At 43.9% G+C, this 25,233-nt stretch overlaps 1 protein-coding gene across 5 annotated transcripts; it reads left to right on the plus strand.

Annotated features, from left to right (window-relative positions):
- The first annotated feature begins 1,270 nt into the window (after positions 1-1,270).
- Positions 1,271-19,300, plus strand: CEP20 (centrosomal protein 20). Of its 5 annotated transcripts, XM_080830611.1 has the most exons (6): positions 1,271-1,340; positions 5,230-5,427; positions 7,872-7,956; positions 12,601-12,737; positions 17,537-17,647; positions 18,192-19,300. In XM_080830611.1, exons 1-5 carry the CDS (start codon positions 1,313-1,315, stop codon positions 17,611-17,613), a joined length of 525 nt encoding a protein of 174 aa, XP_080686737.1. In that variant the 5' UTR covers positions 1,271-1,312; the 3' UTR covers positions 17,614-17,647; positions 18,192-19,300. The 5 variants fall into 5 exon arrangements, with proteins under 5 accessions (XP_080686737.1, XP_080686736.1, XP_080686739.1 ...); XM_080830610.1 differs by having other exon boundaries at positions 17,537-19,300; XM_080830613.1 differs by lacking the exon at positions 18,192-19,300 and having other exon boundaries at positions 12,601-12,768; positions 17,537-17,581.
- The last annotated feature ends 5,933 nt before the right edge of the window (positions 19,301-25,233 follow it).

The raw sequence follows: 25,233 nt of genomic DNA on the forward strand, positions 1-25,233 counted from the left end.
AGCACATTCATACCCAAAACAAAAGCTTCAAAAACACCCGCAATACTTATTTGTTTTCTATTTGTTCCATCCCATTTCGCTGAAAATAGTTTCACTGGGAGCCACTGATATATAGATTTCAAAACCTACTACGGGTTAAGACTAGCAGTTTAAAGGGCATGGTTCTAGGATCTAGGTCACAGGTATTGGTCTTCCTGGCAGTGGAAGGAATCACAGAACCCCACACTGCGCTTTGGGTAGATTATTCCCATTTTCTTCTTCATTCCCTTGGGCTGGTAGAGATTATTTGTTCCTCAATAACTCACAAGTAACTTTTGGACCCCCAGGTGCTCTACGCGTCATTAAGGGCCAGCGGAAGAGAACAGGCTTTGAAAGAGCAAGAGGCCTGGATTCAAATGTCACCTGCACCCTTTGCTAGTGATCTCTGTTAAGCCTCATCAGTCATCAAAGACTCAGTTTCCTCTTCTATGAACGGGAGTCGTAACAGAGAAATCAATGAGCCAGCGTGGGTAAAGCTAATCAGCACAGCGTCGGGATCCGAGTAAGTCCCTAATACAGTGGTTCTCAAGGTGTGACCCCCAGACCAGCAGCACCAGCATCCCTGGAGAACTTGTTAGAAAAGCAGCTCTGAAGGGACGCCTGGGTGGCTCAGTGGGTTAAGCCCCTGCTTTCAGCTCAGGTCATGATCCCAGAATGCTGGGATCGAGTCCCGCCTCGAGCTCCTTGCTTGGCAGGGAGCCTGCTTCTCTCTCTGCCTCTGCCTGCCACTCTGCCTGCTTGTGCGCTAGCTCGCTCGCTCTCTCTCTCTGACAAATAAATAAATAAAATCTTTAAAAGAAAAGCAGTTCTGGGATCTCACCCTGGATTGACTAAATCAGAAACCCCAGCGGTGGCGGCCCGCGATCTGTCTTAGCAAGTCTTCCAGGTGATACTGAGACAGCTCAAGTTTGAGAACCACAGGCTTAATACACGGTAACCATTGACAATTAGTTCCTGAGGCTGCAGAGCGAGCACTGGGCAGGAAGGATTAACAACTTTACGCACTCAAGTGCCTACAGCACGCACTGAAGGGCGTTCTAACCTGCCTCAATCCCGGTTCCTCCCTCCTCCTCCCTGAGCACCTACAGAGCTCGCTGATTGGTAAAGTCTCTCGGGACAGTCACCACCCACCCAACCCGGGAGAGCGAAAACTGAACGGGGCGGGACCGAGAGCTGCAAAAGCGGCACGCCTATTGGCTATAGGTCACGCCGCATAGCGGGGCGGAGCTGCGCGTGCGCACAGCCGAGGCGCGACCCTGACGGCGGTTGAAAGATGGCGACTGTCGCCGAGCTGAAGGCCGGTGAGTGCCAGTGGAAAGTTGGCCGAGTAAGAGGCGTCTGGCCTTACGCCTGTGAAAAGGATAGAACGAGCGGAACACAGAGTCAGCCTCTTTGGGGTCGTTCTGCGGCGTCAGGACTCGCAGAGAGTCTGGCTGGTGTGGCCACCGCTGCGACCGGGCCCTGGGTGAGGGAAGCGGTCGCACAGAGGCCGTTCAGTTTTGGAACCAGCTTTGAGCTGGAAGAGGAGCGGCAGGACCCTTAGGTTCCCGAGAGATCTGTAGGCCTGCACGTTGGGCCTCTGGCGCATTTGTCGGACCCCGCTCGAGCCGAGGCTTTGGGCCTCAGCTTTCATTTGGGACTGAGGGTAACAATACCCATATCCATTATTGGGGTTAGATGCAACTCCTAAGCCATTTGCTTACTTGTCTCACGGAATCCTTACAACAACCTGTGGACCCGATCTTCATTGGGAAAATCGGGAGGTAGAAAGTTTCCTGGCTTGGCCTTTCTCCTCTGTTTTTCACCAAATTCCACAAAGGTGCGAGTCATCATCATACGGGTAACGGGTTTGTGCACCGGTGGTTTTGACGCAGATATCCAAGCAAGTAATAGTAATTATAGTTATAAGTGGCTTAGCCTTTAATGTCAGACACGGCCCAGCCCTGTGCCACCTACTAGTCTAGGGACAACCTTATGCCGGTTTCATAGATGGGGAAATTGAGGTGCATAGAGGTGACACAGCTCACCCAAAGTAATTTAGCTAGAAGGAGGAGTGCGTGAGAACCTGCTAAGGCTACACCTAACTCCAGGTCTCACTCACTGGGTGATGCTGCTGCCTTTGTAATAAAACCAGTTCCCGTGTTCGGGGACCTTGCGCTCCAAACCAGGAATTGTTAAAGATCTGGCAGAGAGGGGCTGGATCTCTTTGAGAATAGGATTCAGTAAGCATTGCTACAAATGTGTACGTGGGACACTGGGCTGATGAACAGTCAGAAAAAAAAGCATTCCTTTATCCACAAGAACAGATTTTTCAGGTGAATTTGAGCACGGTGCCTGCATGAACTACATAACACATGTAATACTGCATCAGCTTCAGAGGATTTAAAGATACTTCGGGATATGAGGCCAGGTTAAGAACTTCTTTTCTAAAGAAGTTGTTACGGTACAGAATTTTAAGCATAATCAAAGGAAAGGGCAAAATAGTATGGAACCTGAAAAGAAAATGTAGCTGGGCATGAAGAATGTTCTACATAGGGGCGCTTGGGTGGCTCAGTTGTTGAGCAACTGCCTTCAGCTCAGGTTATGATCCCAGGGTCCTGGGATTGAGCTCCACATCGGGGTCCCTGCTTGGTGGTAAGCCTTCTCCCTCTCTACTTCCCCTGCTTGTGTTTCCTCTCGCCGTCTCTCTCTCTGTCAAATAAATAAATTAATTAAAAAAAAAAAAAGAAGAAGGTCCTACGTAGGGGTGTCTGGGTGGTTCAATCGTTGGGTGTCTGCTTTCAGCTCACGTCCTGATCCAGGGTCCTGGGATCATCGGCTCCCTGCTCCATGGGAAGCCTGCTTCTCCCTCTTCCACTCCCTCATTCCTTCTCTCCATGTGTCTCTCTGTCAAAAAAAAAAAAAAAGAGAGAATGTCCTACGCAGGTGTATCCCTTTGTTTTGTTTTGTTCTGCATTCCCCATTTCTGAATATGGTTTGTGTTCAGCAAAACTCAGTGAAAATGTATATCCCACTCAATTATCTTACTACATTGTATGGCCTTTTACTCCCCAGCCCCCTTAGGGGGAATTGGGGAGGGGTGGAGGGAGAAAGACAATCTTGAGTAGGCTCCATGGGCACTCTGGAGCCTAGTGCTTGCTTGATCTCATCACCCTGAGATCGTGTTGTGAGCCAAAATCAGGAGTCGGTCCTTAACCGACTGAGCTGCCCAGATATCCCTGGGCTCTTACCTTATTAAAACATTTCACATTTTCCACCTCACTTGGTTTTGCCTCTGAGAGGTAGAACTCATTATGTTGGAGAGGGGAGCTGAGGCATGAGCTGGTGATGAGACAGGATAGGCTTCCTAACTCCAGCTTCATTAATTGTCATTTCTCTGCGGAGTTTGAGGCTGTGCTATGTGCAGATTCAGAGTAATTGGGACAGGATCCCGGCCAGCGAACCATTTAACTTCCAAAGATGGAGTTAGAGAACCAGGGTTTGGTTATTATCCCAAGAATATGATAAGGCTGAACCTTCTTTTTATGGACCTGTTACAAAGTCTGATTGGTAACTGTACTCGCACACCTGTCAAAAAGGTTGGGGTGATGATTTAAAAACAAGATGCAAGAAAGGTTAAAAGTTTAGTCTTACCTCTGTAATCCTATCACCCAGGTTTTTGTTGTATTGTACAGCTTAAAGGGATTTTATGTTTATGCCTACTTGGGTAAGCTCCTTGGGCTCCGTGTATGAATTTTTTATTTTGGTGTACTTATTTGGTGCCTTTGGCAGGGTGCAGTACAATATTAAACTATGTTTATTACATCAGTAGTATATAGCACTATCCTCTAATGCTCCCAGGTAGCATTTATGGAGCTCTTACTATGTTCTAGGCACTGTGGGTGAGATGTGTTGATTGGGTTAGTTATTTAGCCATTAGGGACAATGTGAAAAAAGGAGGTTCCATACCACTGCATGGAATGATGCCAGTTCAGCTCTATGCCCCTCACTGTCCATACTAGTATTTATGGTTAAATCTCATTGTCACAACTGATCTGTAATATGACCTTTGCTCATCAAGAGGAAGTTAGATTACATTCAGCGTATATATCCCTGATTCTTCAAGATGGCAGTGATAGAACCACGTGTTAGATTTCTATCTAGGCTTACAGTTTCAAAATGCTACTGGTTTTTTGTTTTTGTTTTTGTTTTTTTAGAAAGTTAACTCATAAGTGTCTTTAAAAAATAAACAAAACCCAAAGAAACACCTTTTTGTTCAGAATGGGCCATTCCCCAAGGGTTTTCGGTATCAGAGGTTTTATTAAAAGACAACAAATTCCTTCCTTTTATGGGATATACTTGTTGTCTTTAATCATCTTTCTAGACCGGAGGGTTTTAGTGACACAGACCTGTCTGCAGTGATAAACGCTGTTGAAAATATAGGAGACAGGGTAAATTTCAGGCCCCAGTAAGCCAAGTGTAATTCTGTGCTCCCTTTTCCTCCCTTACTGAAGATGCCTACCAGGCTATAGCTTCCCACAGTGATGATGCTGGAAAGATAAACTTGAATTTGCTTAAATATATTAAAATAGCAAGTCATTGCAACTTGAGAACTTTATTTTTTATCACAAACATGATGCTAATCAGATACCTTGCATTCAGCTCATTGTTTAGATCAAAGCAATGGCTATTAGGCCATTTACCTTATTTATTTATTTATTTATTTATTTATTTATTTATTTATTTATTTATTTGACAGACAGAGATCACAGCAGGCAGAGAGAGGGGGGAGGCAGGCTCCTTGCTGAGCAGAGAGCTCGATCCCAGGGTCCTGAGATCATGACCTGAGCGGAAGGCAGAGGCTTTAACCCACTGAGCCACACAGGCACCCCCGGCCATTTACCTTTTAAACGTATTTCTTCTTTTTTTTTTTTAAGATTTTATTTATTTATTTGACAGACAGAGATCACAAGCAGGCAGAGAGGCAGGCAGAGAGAGAGGGGGAAACAGGCTCCCCGCCGAACAGAGAGCCCGATGCGGGGCTTGATCCCAGGACCCTGAGATCATGACCTGAGCGGAAGGCAGAGGCTTTAACCCACTGAGCCACACAGGCACCCCCGGCCATTTACCTTTTAAACATATTTCTTCAAAGTATACCTGAGGGTGACCAAATTTAATCTAATTGAAGCATTAATGTTTTATGTTTAACAGTTTTAAAGGACACGTTGGAGAAAAGGGGGGTATTAGGGCATTTAAAAGCAAGGATCCGAGCTGAAGTTTTCAATGCCCTAGATGACGAAAGTGAACCCCGACCGTCATTGTCTCATGAAAACCTTCTAATTAATGAACTAATTCGGGAGTATCTGGAATTCAACAAGTATAAGTACACAGCATCTGTCCTCATATCAGGTAAGAGGTTATTATTATTACTTGCCTGAAACAAAGTCTGCTTTTTCCCTTCCCTCACTTCTCAGAAAATATTGAGGCTGAAAAATCTAATTCTGTTACCACACAGAGTCATCCAGGTGACTGGAACATAAAAATCTCCTGGTCTCCTTCCATAGCTTGAATATGTTCTCATGGGGCTTATTGTATTGTAGGGGAAAATAAATACCTAAACACTTAAACTAGGTGTGTACTTGGAAAAATCATCTGTATTTTCTGATACTAAGGATAAAAAGTTGTTTTTGTTTGCTGCCAGGTTTTTTCTGTGTAGATGCTTTAAAAATACAGTTTCAGAGGCTCAGTCAGTTAAGCATGTGACTCTTGATCTCTTGTCAGGTCTTAATCTTAGGGCCATGGGTTTGAGCCCTGCGTTGGGCTCTGCCTTTAGCCTGGATCCTGCTTGAAAAGCATTGGGAAGATAAACTCCAAACTCACTGTAATGTTAGGAGGGAGAGAAATGGTGTTGGGGGGGGAGGTGGGCAGTTAAAGAGACATTTATCTCTTATATTTTATTTCTGAAGAGAAAGTAAATAACTTTCTTGATAAGGAATGCACATTAATCAAGATAGACTTTCCTCTGGGCTGGGGGAGAGAAATGGGATTGGAAGGATTGCTTTATTTAAGGTTGCTTTTCTTTTCTTTTCTTTTTTTTTTAATTTTAAAGAGTTTATTTATTTATTTGTCAGAGAGAGAGAGAGAGAGAGTGCGCACAAGCAGGCAGAGTGGCAGGCAGAGGCAGAGAGAGAAGCAAGGCTCCCTGCCGAGCAAGGTGCCTGATGCGGGACTCCATCCCAGGACCCCAGGATCATGACCCGAGCTGAAGGCAGCGGCTTAACCGACTGAGCCACCCAGGTGTCCCAGTTTAAGGTTTCATTTGTACTTTAAGACAATTTCATTCCTCATCCAAAGGGGGGAAAAAAAGAGACCATGAAGTAGATTTTGGAAGAGAGAATGAATTCTTTGTGATGTTGGACCTTTTCCGCTTAATAGATTTTTTAATTAACATTCTATATCTTTTATTTAATGTTAAACACATATCTTAACTGAATGAAGACTGGTAAGTTTTAGTGGTTTAAGGATCATCAGTATCAGCCTCCACTTTCCTCAGTTTGTTACAGATGGCTGTATAATACTATTAACACTCAGAAACGAAAAAAATTATGAAAATATAATGAATTAGGTCTTGGACCTGGGCTTCCCTAGAATGAAATGTAGTCACATTTGTCAAGTTTCATGTTAAGTGTCTTGGGTTTTTTAAAAAAAATAACTGAGGTGTAATTAACAATACAGGGGCACCTGGGTGGCTCAGCCGTTAAGCATCTGCCTTTGGTTCAGGTCACGGTCCCAGGGTCCTGGGATCACGCCCCGCATCAGGCTCCCTGCTCGTCGGCGGGAAGGCTGCTTCTCCTGGCTTGTGTTCCTTCTCTCACTGTGTCTCTCTCTGTCAAATAAATAAAATCTTCAAAACAAAACAAAAACCCAACAAGACAAAAACCTTTTTTGGTATGCAGTTCTTTGGATTTTACCAAATACGTATAGTTGTGTAACTACCACCACACAATCACTATAGAGAATATTTTTATCACCTCAGAACATTCTCTGTGCCCTGTTGTAGTCAGCTTCTTCACCTACCCCAACCCCTAGCAACCACTGATCTGTTTTTTTTCTGTACCTATCATTTGCCTTTTCCAGAATGTCATATAAATGAGCCCATTCAGGATGTAGCCCTTTGAGTGCACTTCCTTTCGCTTAGCATAATGCATTTCAGATTCAGCTGTGTTGGGTTTTTCCCCGTGAATAGCATTCCTTTATGTGTCTGTGCTGATTTCTCTATTATCAGTTGATGGCCAGTTGTGTGTAGTTTTTTGGCAGTTACTAGTCAAGTGGCCATTCATACTCACCACAAGTTTTTGTGCGCAGGTAAGCTTTCTTGGGTAAAGAGCTAAGAGTGGGATTGCGGGTTATGAAGTACATGCTCACCTTTCTAAGAAATGGCTCAGCTCTTTTCCAAAGTGGTTGTACCATTTTGCTCTCCTACCAGCAAAGCAAAGTATAAGCGTATCCAGTTGCCCTGTATCCTTGCCAGCACTTCATATCTGGGTAATTTTACTTTTAGAATTATTACCACCAAGTGGATATTGTTACTCTTCTGTGTTTAATTTGTAGGCTTCAAAAAAAGACTCTGAAATCTGGTGTGCAGACACATATGTTCCTAACCAAAAATTGGGAGATTTAAAAAACGAATTTATGTTAAACTCTGTCAAGTTATACATATACAGTTGGCTCTACCTTAGTATGTGCCATCATCGCTGTTCCAAAATTGGAAAAGTCTGTGTAACTGGTAAGTAGTTCTTACCAAAATCATATGTGTTTTTTAAATGAATAAAGACTCACGATTTTTCCTCTAGAATCTGGTCAACCTGTAGTTCCATTGGACAGACAGTTTCTCATCCGGGAACTAAATGCATTTGAAGAACCAAAGGATAATACAATGTAAGAAGTTTTTTTTTAATAAAGTTTTTAAAGATAAAAACTTAAAAATAAGTTTTTAGATAGTGTTGTATTGGGAGTTATAATCACATAGTAGTGGTTTTGTTTCATTTTAATTGAGCAGGTATTTATTTGGTTCGAGTGTGTGTCTAACACTGTACCAAATCCAAGGTGTGTAGCAATAAACAGGATAAGGCCTCTGTTCTCTGGAACTAAAATTCCTGCGGTTTCAGGGGACTGAGCATCTGTCTCACTAAGGGTCATTCTTCTTGGCTTCTTGATGCGTCCCTTTTTTTCTTCTGAGGGTTTGTTCTCTCAGTTGTTTTCTTCCTCACGATAAACTCTTCCTCCTCATTGTTTCCTTCGCTTCAGCATAGGAATGTACTCAGATCCCCCAAAATACCGTTCAACTCGTTTTTACCACTGAACTTCGTGAAAACCAACCACCTGCTTTCATTTTGTTACTCTCCCCTCTTTGCCTTCTCTGCATATTAAATTCTTCCTTCACCATTTATGCTGAGACTATGCTCTTGAAAAGAAGGGTGACCACTTTGTAGTAGTTTCTTAATTCTGTTCCTACCTCAAAGTTGCTTAAACTTTTTCCAGAGGATCCCTGAATGGCCAAAAAAAATTGCACCCAGGAGGCTCAAAGCAGCAGCCCCTCCCTCACCCCCAGGCAAAAATTTCTTTGAAGTCTTATGTTTCCTTTCTAAAAATTTCTTGATTTTTGTTGTTGTTGTTGTTTCTGCTTCATGGTATAATTGTCTGTTTTACCATAAAAATGTTATAAATGACGTACCACTTAAATTGAACTCTCCCACAAATCTTTGTACAATTAATGTTCCAGTATCATATGCCGCTTTTATCCTGTATTTTGTCCCAAGTCCCTGGCATCAAGAGTGTGTGTATATCTGTATTTTCAATCTGAGAAGCTCAGTTTTACTTGAGTTTCTGTAGCATTTTGTAATAGTGACTCTTCTCCCTTAAAACACTTTTTGTCATTTGTCTTTTATGAACCTTTACTGTCTAGGTTTTTCTATCCGTAACAGTGTTCTCAGTTTCTTCATTGTTCCTTTAGGGTTCCTTTAAAACGTGAGCACTCTCCAAGTTTTGTCCTTAACAAAATTTTTCTTCCTGTCTCCTTGCCCACTTTCCTAAGTATGCTTGAGTCTTTAATGGTGCCTCCATGTTCGTGACTCTGCTTTAAACACAGTGTGTCCAAAAATTAAATGTGTTATTTTCACCTTCTTTCTTTTCTTTTCTTTTCTTTTTTTTAAGATTTTATTTATTCATTTGACAGACAGAGATCACAATTAGGCAGACAGGCAGGCAGAGAAAGAGGGGGAAGCAGGCTCCCCACTGAGCAGAGAACCTGATGCGGGGCTTGATCCCAGGACCCTGAGATCATGACCTGAGCTGAAGGCAGAGGCTTTAACCCACTGAGCCACGCAGGCACCCCTTATTTTCACCTTAAACCCCCTTGTAGGTTCCTCATATAGCCATTCAGGTGTTAAACTCAGAGTCCATGTGCTTTTCTGGCTACTTCCCCTCTCTCTATCAGTCAGTCACTCTGCGGTTCCGTCACTTCTGCCTTGACACTGTTCAGAAGCCATCTGTCTGCTTTCTCTGTCTCTAGTCGCTTTCTTTCCCAACTTACCTTCATATTGCCAACAGTTGGCTTTCTAAAAGGCAGTTACTGCTTTGTTTAAAACATTTTCATTGTAGGGCTGCCTGGGCGGGTTCGGCGGTTAAGCCTCTGACTCTCAGTGTGAGCTCAGGTCTTGAGTTCAAGGCCCCTGTTGGGCTCCACATCCATAAAAAACACAAAACAAACATCTCCATTGTAAAGTTTTCAGATTTTAAAAAAAGTAATACAGATTGTATATTTGAAATTTGCTAAGAGAGTTTTCTCACCTATGAAAGTGTTACACACAAAGTAAATGGGTGAGGTGATGGGTGTGTTACTTAACTTGATAAGGGGAATTCCTTCTGTGTGTGTGTGTGTGTGTGTGTGTGTGTGTGTATCAAATCATCATGCTGTACCCTTTAAATACCATACAGTTTTATTTCTCAATTATACCTCAGTAAAGCCGGGGGAAAAAGTAATATAACAAGTAAAACAAATACTAGATTTATGTGCCGGTGTGAACATAAAGCAGCTCTCCATAAATACGCTGATATTTTTCAGGAAAACTTAAGAATTTTCACACAAAGTAGGGTAAAGTCTGGAATAGCCTTAGTTAGGTCAAGTCATGCCACCAAATGACTTTGTGCCAAACTTATGACGAAAACTGGTTTTCAGAGTTTTTGTGTTTTACCATTGCAAATAAGGTATGGTAAGGCTGAACTTAAAAAAAAAAAAAAAATTCTGGGATGCCTGGGTGGCTCAGTTGGTTGAGTGGCTGCCTTTGGCTCGGGTCATGATCCCAGCGTCCTGGGATCGAGTCCCACATGGGGCTCCTTGCTCAGCGGGGAGCCTGCTTCTCCCTCTGCCTCTGCCTGCCAGTCTGTCTGCCTGTGCTTGCTCGCTCTCTCTCTGACAAATAAATAAATAAAATCCTTAAGAAAAAAAATTCTTTTTTTAAACTTTTATTTAGAAAAACCTTAATATCCATGAATTTGTGGATTAAATATGCTAGCTACATCTTTTCTGATAACATTTAAAAAATCTGTCTTAAAATTTTAAATCTTAAAACTTCATTGATGTTAATTTAAGAACAAAATTGTTTAAACTTAAAAATCTTCTTAAAACAGTCAGCTCTTTCGGAAACGTGGGTTTTAAAATTAAACAGAAGATGGAGATTATATTCCTGGATATAAGAGGTACAATATAAGATATATTCCTTTCCTAAGAGTTGAGGCATCTTAAATAGAGAAACTTCCTTTCCTGCTTTCCTCCTGGTCTGAAGAAGTTGGCATGCAAGCAGTTAGTTATTGCTGCATAACCCAGTGCCCCAGAATTTGGTGGCTTGAGACAACAATCATTTATTGTCTGTGGTTGGTCAGGAATCTGTGGGCGGTTCTGGGACTCTGTTTCTCAGGAGATCCCAGTTACTATGTAGCCAGGGAGGTCTTCATCTGAAGGCCAGGCTGGGGCTGCAGGATCCCCTCCCGTGTGGCTCGCTCACTTGGCTGCTTGCAGGAGGCCCCCATTCCTTCCCTGTGTACCTTTCCCTGGGACAGCTCGAGTGTCCTCGTGACGTGGCAGCTGACTTCCCACAGAGTGGCCCAGAGAGAAGGCACGGAGGCAGCCACGGTATACAGTGCTTTATGACCTAGTCTTGGAAGTTGCACAGTGCTGTCACTTAATACCTTATTTGGTTCATAGAAGTGTCTTGAGCCCGCACTCCAGGGGAGGGCAGTTAGGCTCCACCTTTTGAAGAGAAAGGAATGTCATACTTTAAACTATCACATCAGCTAATAAATAGATAGCTCAAAAAAAAAATTAGTGAAATTGTATTTTCAATGATGAGATTAGAAATGAAAACATTTCTGTTGCACCTCTCCTCATTGTTAGCAAGTAGCTCCCCTTTGTGCTGGGGTACTAATAGAGATCACTAGGCAGAATATTGTCATGAAAAGAATATGGGACTTGGAGTTCAAGTGGAAAGTTTGTTTACTTACGGAGGAATCTCTAGCATATCTTCCCTGAGCTGTGGTGGGATGATCACAAGACAAGGATAACATGGAGAAAGGTTAGACTGTTTCGTAAACTGTAAAAACAGCTTTTTTTTTAAAAAGCTGCCCTCCCTCCCTAAAAATAGCTTCTTTTTTTTTTTTTTTTAAAGATTTTTTATTTATTTATTTGTCAGGGGGAGAGAGAGAGAGAGAGAGCGAGAGAGCGAGCACAGGCAGACAGAGTGGCAAGCAGAGGCAGAGGGAGAAGCAGGCTCCCTGCTGATCAAGGAGCCCGATGTGGGACTCGATCCCAGGACGCTGGGATCATGACCTGAGCCGAAGGCAGCTGCTTAACCAACTGAGCCACCCAGGCGCCCCTAAAAATAGCTTTTTAAATATTAGTTCTTACTTAACTCCTGAATAGCTAACATTTATATACCATTTAATATATGCCAGGCACAGTTCTAAAAAGTTGGTATTTATTAACTTATTTATTCCACAGCAACCCTAGTTGGTGAGGAGTACACTTATCTTCATTTGTAGGGGAAGAAATACGTATCAGGGCAGGGACATTAAAAATCTTGTTGAGGTCAAGTGGTGAAGCCAGGATTTGAACCCAGGCGGTCTGGTTTTTGGGACATCCGACCTTCTTTAGGCAAGGATTTATTCACCCAGTAAGTGTTCACTGACTCCTTGTTGTATATCAGACAGTGCTAGGCACTGGGAGATCTCATGCCGGACTTGGAAGGCAGAATTCCTCTGTATTGATGGATCGATGTTGTATTTCAGTTTAGGTGATGTTTGAGTTGTTAACATGGTTCTCTGGGTTTTTAAGTTGTTTTTCGAGTTAAATGTACTCTTAAATTTTAAAAAGCATGAATAGTTTGCAATTTGGATAGTAACTGTGCGTCTTGTTTCAAGTCTGGAGAATTGCCTGGCCCTTTTGGTGGCAGAGGCTGCCTTAAGAGAGATTTTAAGCTTTTCTTAAATCTGCAATTTTAATTGATTTTGGTTTTCTTCCTGCTACAGACCTCTTTTATATGGAATTTTAGCTCATTTCTTGGATAGAACTAAGGATGACCTCCAAAATCCATTTCTGAGAGGGTCTTCACTTCAGCCTCCAAACCCAAATCTTGGCGAACAACCTAGCAGAAGAAAGCACAAGGGTATGAATTTCCTGGGATTCATCATTTAGCTGTTAGCAAGTATTTTTTTCTTTTTTGTTTTTTTAATTTTTAAAAAACATTTTATTTTTAAGTCATGTCCATACCCAATATGGGGTTCAAACTCAAAATCCCTAGATTAAAAGTTCCATCCTCCACTGACAGCCAGCCAGGTGCCCCAAGTGTTTTTTTCTTCTTAATATTTTTCTCTTGGGGCGCCTGGGTGGCTCAGTCAGTTAAGCGTCTAACTTTGGCTCTGGTTATGATCTCGGGGTCCTGGGATCAAGCCCTCTGTGGGGCTCTGCTCAGTGGGGACCCTGCTTCTCTCCCTCTGCCTGCTGCTCTGCCTCCTTGTGTGCTCTCTCTGTCAAATAAATAAATAAAACCTTTAAAAAATATTTTTTTCCTCTCACAAATAGTTTTTCCTGAGATTTTGAGACATAGTTTAATTCTACTTACATCTAATATGGTTGAAGTCTGTGTTACTGATCCTCCAAAAAGCAAAATGGTGTTTGGAAAACGAATCTTGAGGGGTTGGGAGAATGACTGGACAAAATTTTTAGATATTGTTTTTGTGCCAAAGCATGGAAAAACCTGATTTTTTTCACATAGATTTGTATTCTTTGGAACAACTTAGATCATTGGCATACTCAGGAAATAGATTTTTATCAAATCATCACTTTTCCCCCCCCTCCAAGACTGAAGAAAGGCAAGATTGCTGAATACAGATAGGGACGTCACAAGTGTCTATATCCTTTGTATTTTTAGGATACTGTTGGTGGAAGACTGGTAGTACCTACAGATAACATACTCGAACAGCCCCTATTTCTTTCACAATGTTTACTCTTTAAATGTGCTTTCAGTTGTTACCACATCAACAATAGGATCTCACTTTGATCATCTGAACTGAATGGTTTATAGCTCTTTCTTTCCAACCTCGGTAGAGTTGGTCTCTTTCTAAGGACAGTCGGAGGTGGGCCTCAAGCAGCAGATGAGGAGAACAGATCAAAATCTTGAATGTTGAGGGGCACCTGGGTGGCTCAGTGGGTTAAAGCCTCTGCCTTCAGCTCGGGTTGTGATCCCAGGGTCCTGGGATCGAGCCCCACATCGGGCTCTCCGCTCGGCGGGGGGCCTGCTCCCTCCCCTCTCTCTGCCTGCCTCTCTGCCTGCTTGTGATCTCTGTCTGTCAAATAAATAAAATATTAAAAAAAAAAAATCTTGGGGCGCCTGGGTGGCTTAGTGGGTTAAGCCTCTGCCTTTGGTTCGGGTCATGATCTCAGGGTCCTGGGATCGAGCCCCACATCGGGCTGTCTGCTCAGCCAGGAGCCTGCTTCCCCTCTTTCTCTGCCTGCCTCTCTGCCTACTTGTGATCTCTCTCTCTGCCAAATAAATAAATAAATAAATCTTTTAAAAAAAAAAAATCTTGAATGTTGAAATAACCTTCTAAGAAACATCTAAAATACTAGTTATCCTTCATAGTTTATCATAAGCAGCTGTGAGCAGTATTAATTCCATTAAATATTTGCTGCGTCTCCTAGGATCTGAATACAAAGTGTTTGTGAAGCAAGGTGACCTCTTTTGTGGGTTATTTCTGATGTCACTAGGAGTTACTCATCTATGTATCTTAGACTGCTGAGCTGATGGACCATTGAAAAAGAAATCACCCCACCTCCTTACTTTACAGTTGAGAAAACCAGGACTGAGAGATTAAGTGAGTCCTGTAAAGCGCGTGTCTGATCCGTTCTCACAGGATCAGGACCTCTGAGTGCCATTCCTGTACACTTCTCCACTTAAAGAATGTAAAGAAGTTTTCCTAGTTCCCTTTGCAGGGCTTGGTAAGGAACTGTCATTAGTGCCTACTATTTGACAAGTACTTAAAAAGCGAAACAAAACGCACAAGCAGACGAGTGAATCTGTAAGCGTTCAAGTAATCAACAGAAAATTCCCTTGAATCTCTTCCCTTTTGTCTCTCCCTAATTCCCTGATCTCCCTCCCTTCTGTGGAAGGTCCCTATTAGCAGCTTGGGGGCGGGGGTCTCCTTCCTGAGTCATTTCTGTGCATGTAAATTTGTATGTACCGCTACTTGACATGTTACCCTGAGATTGGGTTTGTTTTCCCTTGTCTTGTCAGTATGTGTAGATCTTAACTTTATGTAGTATTGTATAGTATTGCTGATCATCCCTTACTGATTTATTTTCAGGTGTACAATATAGTAATTCCACGCTCTGTATAACACCCCAGTGCTCATCACCGCAAGTGTCTTCCTTAATCCCTGTTGCGTGGGAACAATCAGTGTATTCTCTAGAGTTGAGTGTCTTTTTTTTTTTTAAGATTTTTAAAATTTATTTGACAGACAGAGATCACAAGCAGGCAGAGAGGCAGGCAGAGAGAGAGGGGGAGGCAGGCTACCCACCGAGCAGAGAGCCTGATGCAGGGCTCGATCCCAGGACCCCAAGATCACGACCCGAGCCGAAGGCAGAGGCTCAACCCACAGAGTCACCCAGGCGCCCCAAGAGTGTCTTTTTGGGTTGTCTTTTTTCTTCCTTTGCTCATTTGTTTTGTTTCTTAAATTCCACATATGAGTGACATCATTGGTGTTTGTCTTTCTCTGACTGACTTCGCTTGGCATGATACTCTAGCTGCATCCGTGTCATTGCGTGGCTTGTAAGCTTGTTATAATCCATCTCAGTGATGACAAATGATTATTAATAAGAAAGCTACAAGTCATGGAGTATTTCTTAACCCAGTTCTGTTCTTTTGAGACGTGGGTCACAGAATAGCTGGTGGTAGCTTTACACCACGGAGATGGGCTGGAGAGCGTGGGGGGAGGAGAGAGGCGCACTAGCTGCTTTGGGGCCCTCAGAGCCCTCAGAGAGGTCCAAGTCAGTTGAGCTTGGGGCTCGTGTTCTGTGGAAAGCTCTGTGGCAGGCTCGGAGATGAGGACGGCTGAACTAATAGAAGAACGGGGATCTTGCAAATTATTTTTCTTGACCATCAGAAATTTTCTTGATAAAAGTGAACTCTTTGTGCAGTGATTTGTGAAGAATTAGCAGCCACGAATGGCATTTTGTCCCAGTAACACATGTCAGCATTTACTTTCAGCGTCTACTTTTTCAATTCTAGCTTACTGTTTGTTAGAAACATGTTTTATTTGACAACATGGGAAGGTTATGAAAATTTTAAAATATTATTACTTAGATTACAATACCTGATCTCTACAGAAGCTCATCTGAGGTAGAACACACTAAGATGAAATTGTCCGTGTGTGAACACAAATCTAAAAGCAGGCCAACACGAGGGTTCTCGTGTCACAGCTCCCAAAGAGCTGGGAGAAAGGAACAGGGTTGTTTTTTTTTTTATTTTTTTTTTTAAGATTTTTATTTATTTGATGGGGAGATCACAAGTAGGCAGAGAGGCAGGCAGAGAGAGAGAGGGGGAAGCAGGCTCCCCGCTGAGCAGAGAGCCCGATGTGGGGCTCGATCCCAGAACCCTGGGATCATGACCTGAGTCAAAGGCAGAGGCTTAACCCACTGAGCCACCCAGGTGCCCCAGGAACAGGGTTTATGTAGACACACTTGCCTCTGGGATGGTGACCAGTTCATTAGGGCTGCTGATGTCCATGCTTGAACACTGGAGGCAGAGCAGGTTCTTAATATAAGTGAAAGACCAGAAATCTTCTAACAGAAAATCATTAGCATCGCAACTTCACTGCACGTCTGTGAAGTGCATGCATCACATATTTCTTAGTAATGCTTTTCTAGAAAACCTGAAATGTCTGTGGCCTCAGGATATTGTTAATTTTGTTCTGTCCAGCAAAGCTGCCTGAAAATGAGGGAGACAGTCCTCCGTCATCCAGACCTACAGTCTCCAGTCTTTGTGAGGATAATCAGCTGCTGGGGACTAGCAAGCCTGGGTGTAGAATCAGGTTGTCTTTAGAATTAGAACATCCAGGTTGTGTTTTTGGTGCTAAAATCCATGTTTCTAACAACTGCCTAAATTTGTATTCTTTTTCTCCTGTCATCAAAATCATAAAAATGGGTTTTTCCCATGTAAAGTATCTAGGGAATATTTTCAGTTTTTCACAGCTTTTTAGAATTTAGTCTTTGCCTTGCATTTTTGTTGCATTGGATGTTGAGTCTCTTCAGGTTCGTTAAATCCAGGGCACTTCTGCCCTCTACCCCTTCTCCCTATGACAAAAATTGAGCAGAAGTGACTAGGACACCTTTGATTGCCAGAGCACAGGGGGTGGTCACAGGGGCTCTCGGCTCTTCTGAACTCTCATGGAGCTCTATTCTTGTGTCTTTGGCTGCAGAAGATTTCTACAATTTCTTGGATATTTTCTGATGTGGGTAGGAAAATGTAAACTCTGCTAGTTTTTTTCTTGCCACAAGAGGGTGCTGCTGAGAGGCACTGCTATTTGAAGGTGGGTTTTTTGGTACTTTGTTTTTTTCTTTTTAGTTGAAGTTTGGCATCCCTCAAAATGTTAATTGAACACCCTGTCCTTTCAGATTCCGTTCCTTACATATCACATAAGAGAAGTTTGTAACTGCTCCTTACACGTGGCTTTACGCCGCACTGCTCTCTATTCCCTTAAAGACACTTGATAGTGAGTCTTCAGTACTAAATGTTTCTGATTTCTTTAATGATGCTTTTAAAGTGGTGAGTTTATTTCATTGTCCTAAGCCACCTAAAGAACTCATACAATAGTAAAAACATAACATCCGAAAATACATGTAGCTACGTCTGCACGCTGCCTACTTTGACTTGGGGTAAGTATTGACACTGTTTTCTGTTCATTTCAGATGACCACCTAAGAACGGAGAAGGGGACTAGTACTAACATCAAAAATCCTCTTGTATCTCAAGCAGTGAAGAGATGACATTTCCATTCGGGGCATCTTTTGTCTTAAAATTGTGCGTATCAAGTAACATACTTACTCTCCCAACATTACCAAAATACACCACTAATATTTGTCCTTTGTAGAAATTTGAGTTTTCTGCAAAAACATTTAGCCCTTCCTGTTTTACTACATTTGTGAATAAAAGCTAACTCCGTCATCTAGCTTCCTAGATTTGACTCGAAAGAAAATACGTTGTTTTTAGAAGGTACTTTGAAGGTTTTTAAATTGGTGAGAACTGAAAGAAATTTTTAGTACCCCATATATTCTTTAAAAAAGAAATTCAGGTCTTTATAGCCATATGTTCTGCTCTTTAACAAGGTTACATTAAATTTCCTTCAGGGTGGAATTACGTGGATTTGTAGAAAAATCCATTTATGTTTTAAAAAAATGTTTTAAAAAACATTACAGCCAGATAAAATGAATTCCTATGAAGTTCAGTTTTTTGTTTCCAATTAGCAATTTTTCAGATAACCGTTTATAATTTGGTTTAAATATCTGAATTACTATCCAAGTCTGAACTTTTAGACCAGGTAACAATGTGCTTTTTCTTTCCTTAGACCATTTTGGCTTCTACTGGAAGATTTAATTAAAAGGTAGAGGGAGGAAATAATTCTTTTAATTTTGCTGTAAGTCAAACAAAGAGTTTATTTTATTATATAAAGAATGTGGAATAAGCATGAAGAGACAGGCTTTAGGAGAAATACCGGAAAGCACCTTTTAAAAGATGGCATTGTTCAGCCTCCACGCGGCCTTCAGTTGTGCAGTCACAAGATGAGCTCCGAAAGAGCCAGTCCCTGCTTACCTGGACTCACTGCGTGTCAGTTTTTTATTCTTGGGTTAGAAAAATGGTAAGAGCTCTTCCTGTGCTATGTCTAAAATGCTATTTTGATATTTATGAAGACATTTTTATAACGTGGAGGCTGCAGACTGATGTCACTGAGGACAGCTGTGATAATAGCACCTGATCGACAGAAGTCATAAAGTATAATCCGACAGAACGGCACAGGCGCCCACAGACCGACGACATTGAGCTTGAATGTTTTCCACAGGGCAAGGGCGAAGGGCTGTAGATGGCAAAAGTAGCTTCTCTTCAGGGTGTTGATTCGGTGCTGTCTATTCAAAGTTTTGAGTTTCTCTTTGGTGTTGGTCAGTGTTCAGTCCTTACAGATGAACCAAGAATTTTTATCTGAATGCAGAAAATTATTAAAGAAATCCCCTTAAGCCATACTTCTCAAGTGAGAGGATTCTGAGAGGCCCTGTTGATGAGCTAGGATTACAGAAGAGATATACTCTTGGGGCTCATTTCCATTTTTCAAATCAAATCGGTAGTATCTGGTAACAATTAGGAATCCCGTTGTATTGTATGTGGGAATATAAATGTCTGAATTCTTTTCAGAGGACTTGGTTTACATCCAAGGATGTTGGCAGTGGACACTAAGTTTACCTCAGGAATTAAAATCATGCAGGACTAGATTAAGAAAAAATGCTGGAGTTTATAATTTTGGTTACTGATAGAAAATCATCACAATATAAAACTAAATAGAATTGTCCCATGGAGTTCATAGTGCATGTGTATGCATTGTTGTGTAACTTGTTTGAACCTAGGCAACTTTTATACTTTCAATGTATTACATAATAAAAAAACAATTAAGCAACTCTTTTGTGCAAAGGATGTTCCTATGACTCTTCTTTCATCAAGAAGTGGGCACCAGGTTGGGACGAAGGTTGGGAGTGGCTCCCCAGGCCTTCCTTCAGGATCTCCTGCGGCCTCGTAGTTGGGGGAGATAGAGTGAGATGGAGGGAGGAGAACTTGCCCTGCTGTGTGGGCCCCGCACCAGCCACATCACCCTGCGACACTTTTCATCCAGGAGCCTCATGATGTCAGTCTCTGGGGGGAATGGTATTGTAACCTGGGGGGCCATGTAGGTGTTCAAAAAAGCATATTTAGTAGTATGTTTTTATATTTGCAAAAAGGAAAACGACCTATTTTCAAAACTCTCAGATTTTTGAGATTTCCACAAAGGACCTTCGGTTGAAAAATCTGCCCCCCAAATTTTTATATTCAGTATTTTTGAACGGTGTCCATTCATTTATAAGCCAGTCATTGAAAAAGGTGCACTGGCTGAGACATTAAAGAAAAAAACAACTGAGGGGAGAGGGGAAACTGAGGGAAAGACAAGACAAATATAAAGTACCCATTGGACTATTCTCCTACCTCATAAACTGAATCAGTACATCATTGCTGGTGCTTTTCATGGGGTTGTTGGGAGAAGTTCTCCTCCAGAAATAGAAGTTTTAGGAGAAGATTTGGATATACAGAAAAATAGGACGGGAATTAAGACTGAAGAGAGGTTTAGGAAAAGTGGAAATACAAAACTTGGGCAGTCCAAAAACCCAGCAGGAGCAGAGGTGGCGTTTGAAGATGATAAATTTAGCTTAGCATATATGTTTGCACAGAGTAAACTGATAGCTTTATAATTATGTGCAAGAACGCAGTTGTATGACTCACATGCCTGTATGATTATATAAGACTTGATGTGTTCTTTTAACCTAAAGCCAAGTGTACATGAAGGATTAACATTGTGAGAATATGCCTTTAAAGGCATTTGAGACAATGCTTCCCAGCCACTTGGTATTTGATTTTTGTTAACCATTCTGCAAGGATCGTGTGGTCTTTGTTCACTTTCTTTTTTTTAATGAAAGGTGAAACTACCTTTTTAAAAAAAACAGACTTTTTTTTTTTTTTTTTTTTTTAAGATTTTGAGAGAGAGAGAGAAAGCGAGCAAGGAAGAGGCAGAGGGAGAAGCAGACTCCCTGCTGAGCAGGGAGCCCTACTCCCGACTCAATCCAGGACCTTGGGATCATGATCTGATCTGAAGGCAGACGCTTAACTGACTGAGCCACCTGGGCATCCCCCCAAAATAGACTTTACTTTCGAGAGCAAGCTCAGGTTCACAGCAAAGTTGAGTGTAATATATAGTTTCTGCATACCTCATATCCGCCCCCCTCACTCATGTCACCCCTGCCCCCACACCCCCTACCCCCGCAGGGAGTGTCACATTTGTTCCAATGGGTGGACCTGTGCGGACACATTATCACAGTCCATAGTTCACATCAGCGTTCATTTTGGGTGCTGTTCATTCTATGCATCTTAACAAATGTGTGATGACAGCTATCCACCATTCTAGTACCATGCAGTATTTTCACTGCCCTAAAATCCCTGAGTTCTCTCTGTTCATCCCTCCAGCCCCCAACCCCTGGCAACCACAGATCTTGTAACTGTCCTCTTCATTTTGCCTTGCCCAGAATGTCATATAGTTGGAATCCTACAGGATGTGATCTCTTCAGACTGGCTTCTTTCCCTTGGTAATATGCACCTAAGATCCCTCGTCTTTTCATGGCTCGAGAGCTCGTTTGTTTCAGCACCAAAGAATATTCCATCACCTCAGTGTACCACAGATTGTCCGTTCCCTGCTGAATAGCTGTTTGGTTGCTCCCAAGGTTTGACAATTACGGATAAAGCTGCTTTAAACATCCCAAGTGCAGGCTTCAGCATGGACATAAGCTTTTAACTCATTTGTGTAAATCCTAAGGAGTATGATGTGCTGGTTCATATGTGAAGAACATGTTTTGTTTTGTAAAACACTGTAGAACTACTTTGAGAATTTTAGGACCCTTCCTTTTTAAATATATATATTTAATTTATTTATTTGACAGACAGAGATCACAAGTAGACAGAGACAGGCAGAGAGGGAGGGGGAAGCAGGCTTCCTGCTGAGCAGAGAGCCTGATGCAGGTCAATCCCAGGACCCTGAGATCATGACCAGAGCCGAAGGCAGAGGCTTAACCCGCTGAGCCACCCAGGGGCCCTTTAGGACTCTTCCTAGTGGAGGGTAGAGAATCTGGAGTTACCAAGACACCAGAATCGGAAAGTGATGAAGGAGAGAGCATTGCAGGTCTGTCTGCCATGCAGTCTTGTCCTGGAGAAGTGTGGGGCCAACACGAATGAAACAGAAGTGGCTTTGTGCAAGAGATAGAGGCGAGCTGGGCTTGTGGCCAGGAATGATGTCCATTCACAAGAAGGCACAGTGCTGTGCAACTCTTGGGCTGGAGGACTTGAGTGCTGGTACACTTTTAAATAATTAGATTGTGAAGCACATGCAGGAGTAAATCATCCTTGGATCCAATCTGTGATATTATTAAAAACTGGAGGGAATCACATTTTGGAGCTTTTTGAAACCAATAGCAAATACAAAGCTATTTGATAGAGAGGGAAAGACTCCAAGCGAGAAATGTCCCCTCTGCCATCTTGTTTCATGAGTTCATGGAAACTCCCTTGCACAGCACCCCACAAAGAAGACAAGCCAAGGAAACTTATTGGACAGCTCTTGAAGTAACACTTTTTTTAAAGTATGCTTTTCCCCCTTGATCTTAAAATAACTGGCTTCTTGAGCCATGAGAAATAAAACAGGCATTTGACTTCATTATTGTAACAATGCGCTTTTGAAGCTTCAAACATCTGAGCTTCTGCGTTGGACAGATATTTAATGAATGACTGTTATGTACACATACTGTCCCTCAACATGCATAGAATGTACCAGAAAGGTATGAAATACCTTAGATAAGGCCTTCACATGCATCGTCATATTTAACAACCCAGTAAGGTAGTTGAGGTAAAGATTCTGTCCATCTGCGTTCCTCCTCGAGAAGATGGAGTCTCCGTTCACTGACTGTCCTGTGACTTCTGGCCTGTTGCCTCGATGATCATGCGTAACCTCCCATCTACTTGACGTGGACTCGATCAGACATGGGAAGTTGGAATTCCTGCTCCAACACTAACTAGCTATGCTAGTTACTTAATTCACGAGCCTGTTACTTAATTGGCTTGTTACTTAATTCACCAGCCTGGTGTGTCAACAGCAAAATGGGGGGAAAAAAATTTTTTTAAGTACTTGCTTCCTAGGGTTGTTACAAGGAAGAGGAGAGAGAATGCAGAAAAATTCAGTGTTGTTGTTGTTTTTTAATAAGCCCTCCATTTATTAATAATTGCTTATAGGGATTCTCTTTTAAAATTTACCAACAAATTCTTTAAGGGATCAAATGCAAAACCCCTTTGAAGTACCAGTGTTAAGGTCTCCAGTAAAGATGCCAGCTCTCACTTTGAGGCCAGCAAGTTCGATTGTGACAGGCTGCTCTGGGTTCGTTCCAGGACAGGAAGGTGGTGGTCAACTTCACTCTTCCCTTTCCATCACACCCTCTGCTCCGCACCCTGTCCATACCAGCCAACGCAGGGGCAATTTCCACTCCTTTTACAGTGTAGACAGTAAAAGGCACGTGGAGAAGCAGCTTATCCATCATCGTCTGAAGACCTTTACCCCAGGCTGTGCAGTCAGCTGAACCCTGGCAGATCTGATTTAGGACACTTGCGAGTTTTCAGCGGTGAGAAAGCAGGAGAGCCTGACGTTGGAAGCATGAGGAAGTGACCAAGAGGGTCTGAGATGCTGAGCCCTGCAGTGGGGACCCTGCAGGAGGGACAGGCTGTCACTCCCTGTCACACGCCCAAGGCCTGTGCCAACCTACTCGGTTTCTTTGTTGAGGATAATAACAACTACCAGGAAACAGGACCATATATTCATTTTACATGGATCATCTCAATGACTGTTTACAAACATCCAGGTAGGGAAACTGAGTCACAGAGCCTTTAAAGGACTGGCCCATGGTGGGACAGCTAGAAAGCTGCACTGGCCACCAGCCTCAGAGAATTCAGCCCGAGAAGGCATTTCCCTTTAAAATCTCTTTGGAAGTAAATCCTGGCAATGATGGGCTCCAGTCTCAGCGAGAGCCTGGGCAAATCTCTGCACACCTCCAGGACCTCAGTTTTCTCACCTGCAAAATGGGGGTATTAATACAGGCCCACGCCCCCCTCCCCTCCATCCAATCTGATCTGGTCACCAGGGGAGGGGTTGTGGACCAAGGGCACAGAGCCTGGCAGGGGTCTTCTGACCCTCTCCCCAAACCCTCTGGCCACCGGGAGTAGCTGGAGCCCGCGTGGGCCTGGGGGGCCGTCCCCGCGCGGCGCTGTCGCGGCCGTAGGAGGCAGGGCCCCCTCCCCCGCGCCTGCCGCGCCGGGAGGCCGCTCGGCACCATATTTAGTCAGGGGGAGCGGGCAGCCCCGGGCTGGTATGCGGCGCTGGGAATTCCTGCAGGAAGGAGCCCGCGCCTGCCCTTTTTGGGTTGTCGCCCGCCCTGCGCCCCCCGCCGCGGCCCGGGAGGGAGGACCGGCCCGGGAAGCCGGAGCCCGTGCGGGGCGGGGAGCGGGGTGCGCGGGTCCCCGGCCTGGCGCGGGGCCAGCCCACCGCCTGGGCTTCCTTTTATGGCCTGTGTGCGTGCGGGCAGCAGAGACCAGGGAGAAGACCGAGAGCCAGGGAGAGAGCCAGCCGGAGATCTGGAGCCAGAGGCAAGGGCCAGAGACAGAGGGAGACGTGCGGGAGAGACACAGGTGCCAGAGACAGAGGGACCCTTTACGACAAAGTGAGAGACAGAGACAGTGATGGACACAGTGACATACAGAGTGGCCGCAAGACAGAAAGCATGACGGATCTGTGTCAGACATACGGGAGAGAGAGACAGACAAATGCCGGGGGAGGAGGGGAGAGAGGAGTCCTAAGCTTTAAGTGAAGTTTTAAGCAGCTTCTTCATTTGCAAGAATTTGGGGGGCGGGGGAGGAAAGTTTGGGAACTTGCAAGGGCGGGGTCGCACCCATTTTCTCTTTGGATCCTGACACGCACCTTGCAAATTACATACACGTACCCTCCCCAACACACGCACCCGTTTTTTGGAGCTGCGGACACTAAGGCTCAGAGCAAGGAAATGACTTGCCCGAGGTCAGGCAGTCAGCGAAAGGCACATGGAGGCCTGAAGTCACAGCAGCGGGTTTTTTTTTTTTTTTTTCTTTTCTTCTTTTGCTTGTGGGTGGAGGTGGGGATGGCAAATTGGGAAAAATAAAAAGTTCCCTTTCCCGAACAATTCCCAGCATTCGGGGGCTCCTGCCTCGCACTTTGTAAAGTTCAAAAAATCCCCTTTCTTTACCCTTCACGCAGCACGGCCAACCCCGTATCCAGCCAGTGGGAGGCGAATAAAATGAGGAGCCGGGCGGGGAGGAGGCAATTCACAACCCCCCTCCCTCCACCCCCTCCGTGGGGAGGAAGCGGTTAAAATCCGTGCAGTGCTCTTGACCGGGCCAAGCCATTCTCAAGCATCTCCTGTAGACGCTGGCCGCTCGACCCCTTTCTCCGGGAATCAGAGTCTCGGTGACTGTCCCAGAGCAGGGAAGGCGGGTGAGACACCTGCCCCGAAGCCTTCTGCCGCGAGCTCCGCAGCCCCCTGCGCTCCCGCTCGGCGTGCGCCCCTCTCCCCGCGCAGCCGCAGGTGCGCCCTAGGGCCCCGCACTGAAGCCGCGTTTCCCGGGCCCTGCAGGGGGCGCTGCGGAGGGAGCAGCATGGGACCCTCCCTCCCACTCCCCCCGGGTCGCCTCCCCTCTCCCTCCCGCGGGCAGCTCCGGGTCTATAAAGAGAGGCGTCCCGGGCCAACCGGGAGATT

The sequence above is a fragment of the Martes martes genome, assembly GCF_963455335.1.
Source record: "Martes martes genome assembly, chromosome: 18".
Classification (NCBI taxonomy): domain Eukaryota; kingdom Metazoa; phylum Chordata; class Mammalia; order Carnivora; family Mustelidae; genus Martes; species Martes martes.

Bases quoted from the DNA above. Each gene is read 5' to 3' on its own strand.
- CEP20 (XM_080830610.1), top strand. From the start codon at position 1,313: ATGGCGACTGTCGCCGAGCTGAAGGCCG. The intron at 1,341-5,229 runs GTGAGTGCCAGT...TATGTTTAACAG, and splicing joins TGTCGCCGAGCTGAAGGCCG to TTTTAAAGGACACGTTGGAG. The intron at 12,738-17,536 runs GTATGAATTTCC...TGTTCATTTCAG, and splicing joins TAGCAGAAGAAAGCACAAGG to ATGACCACCTAAGAACGGAG.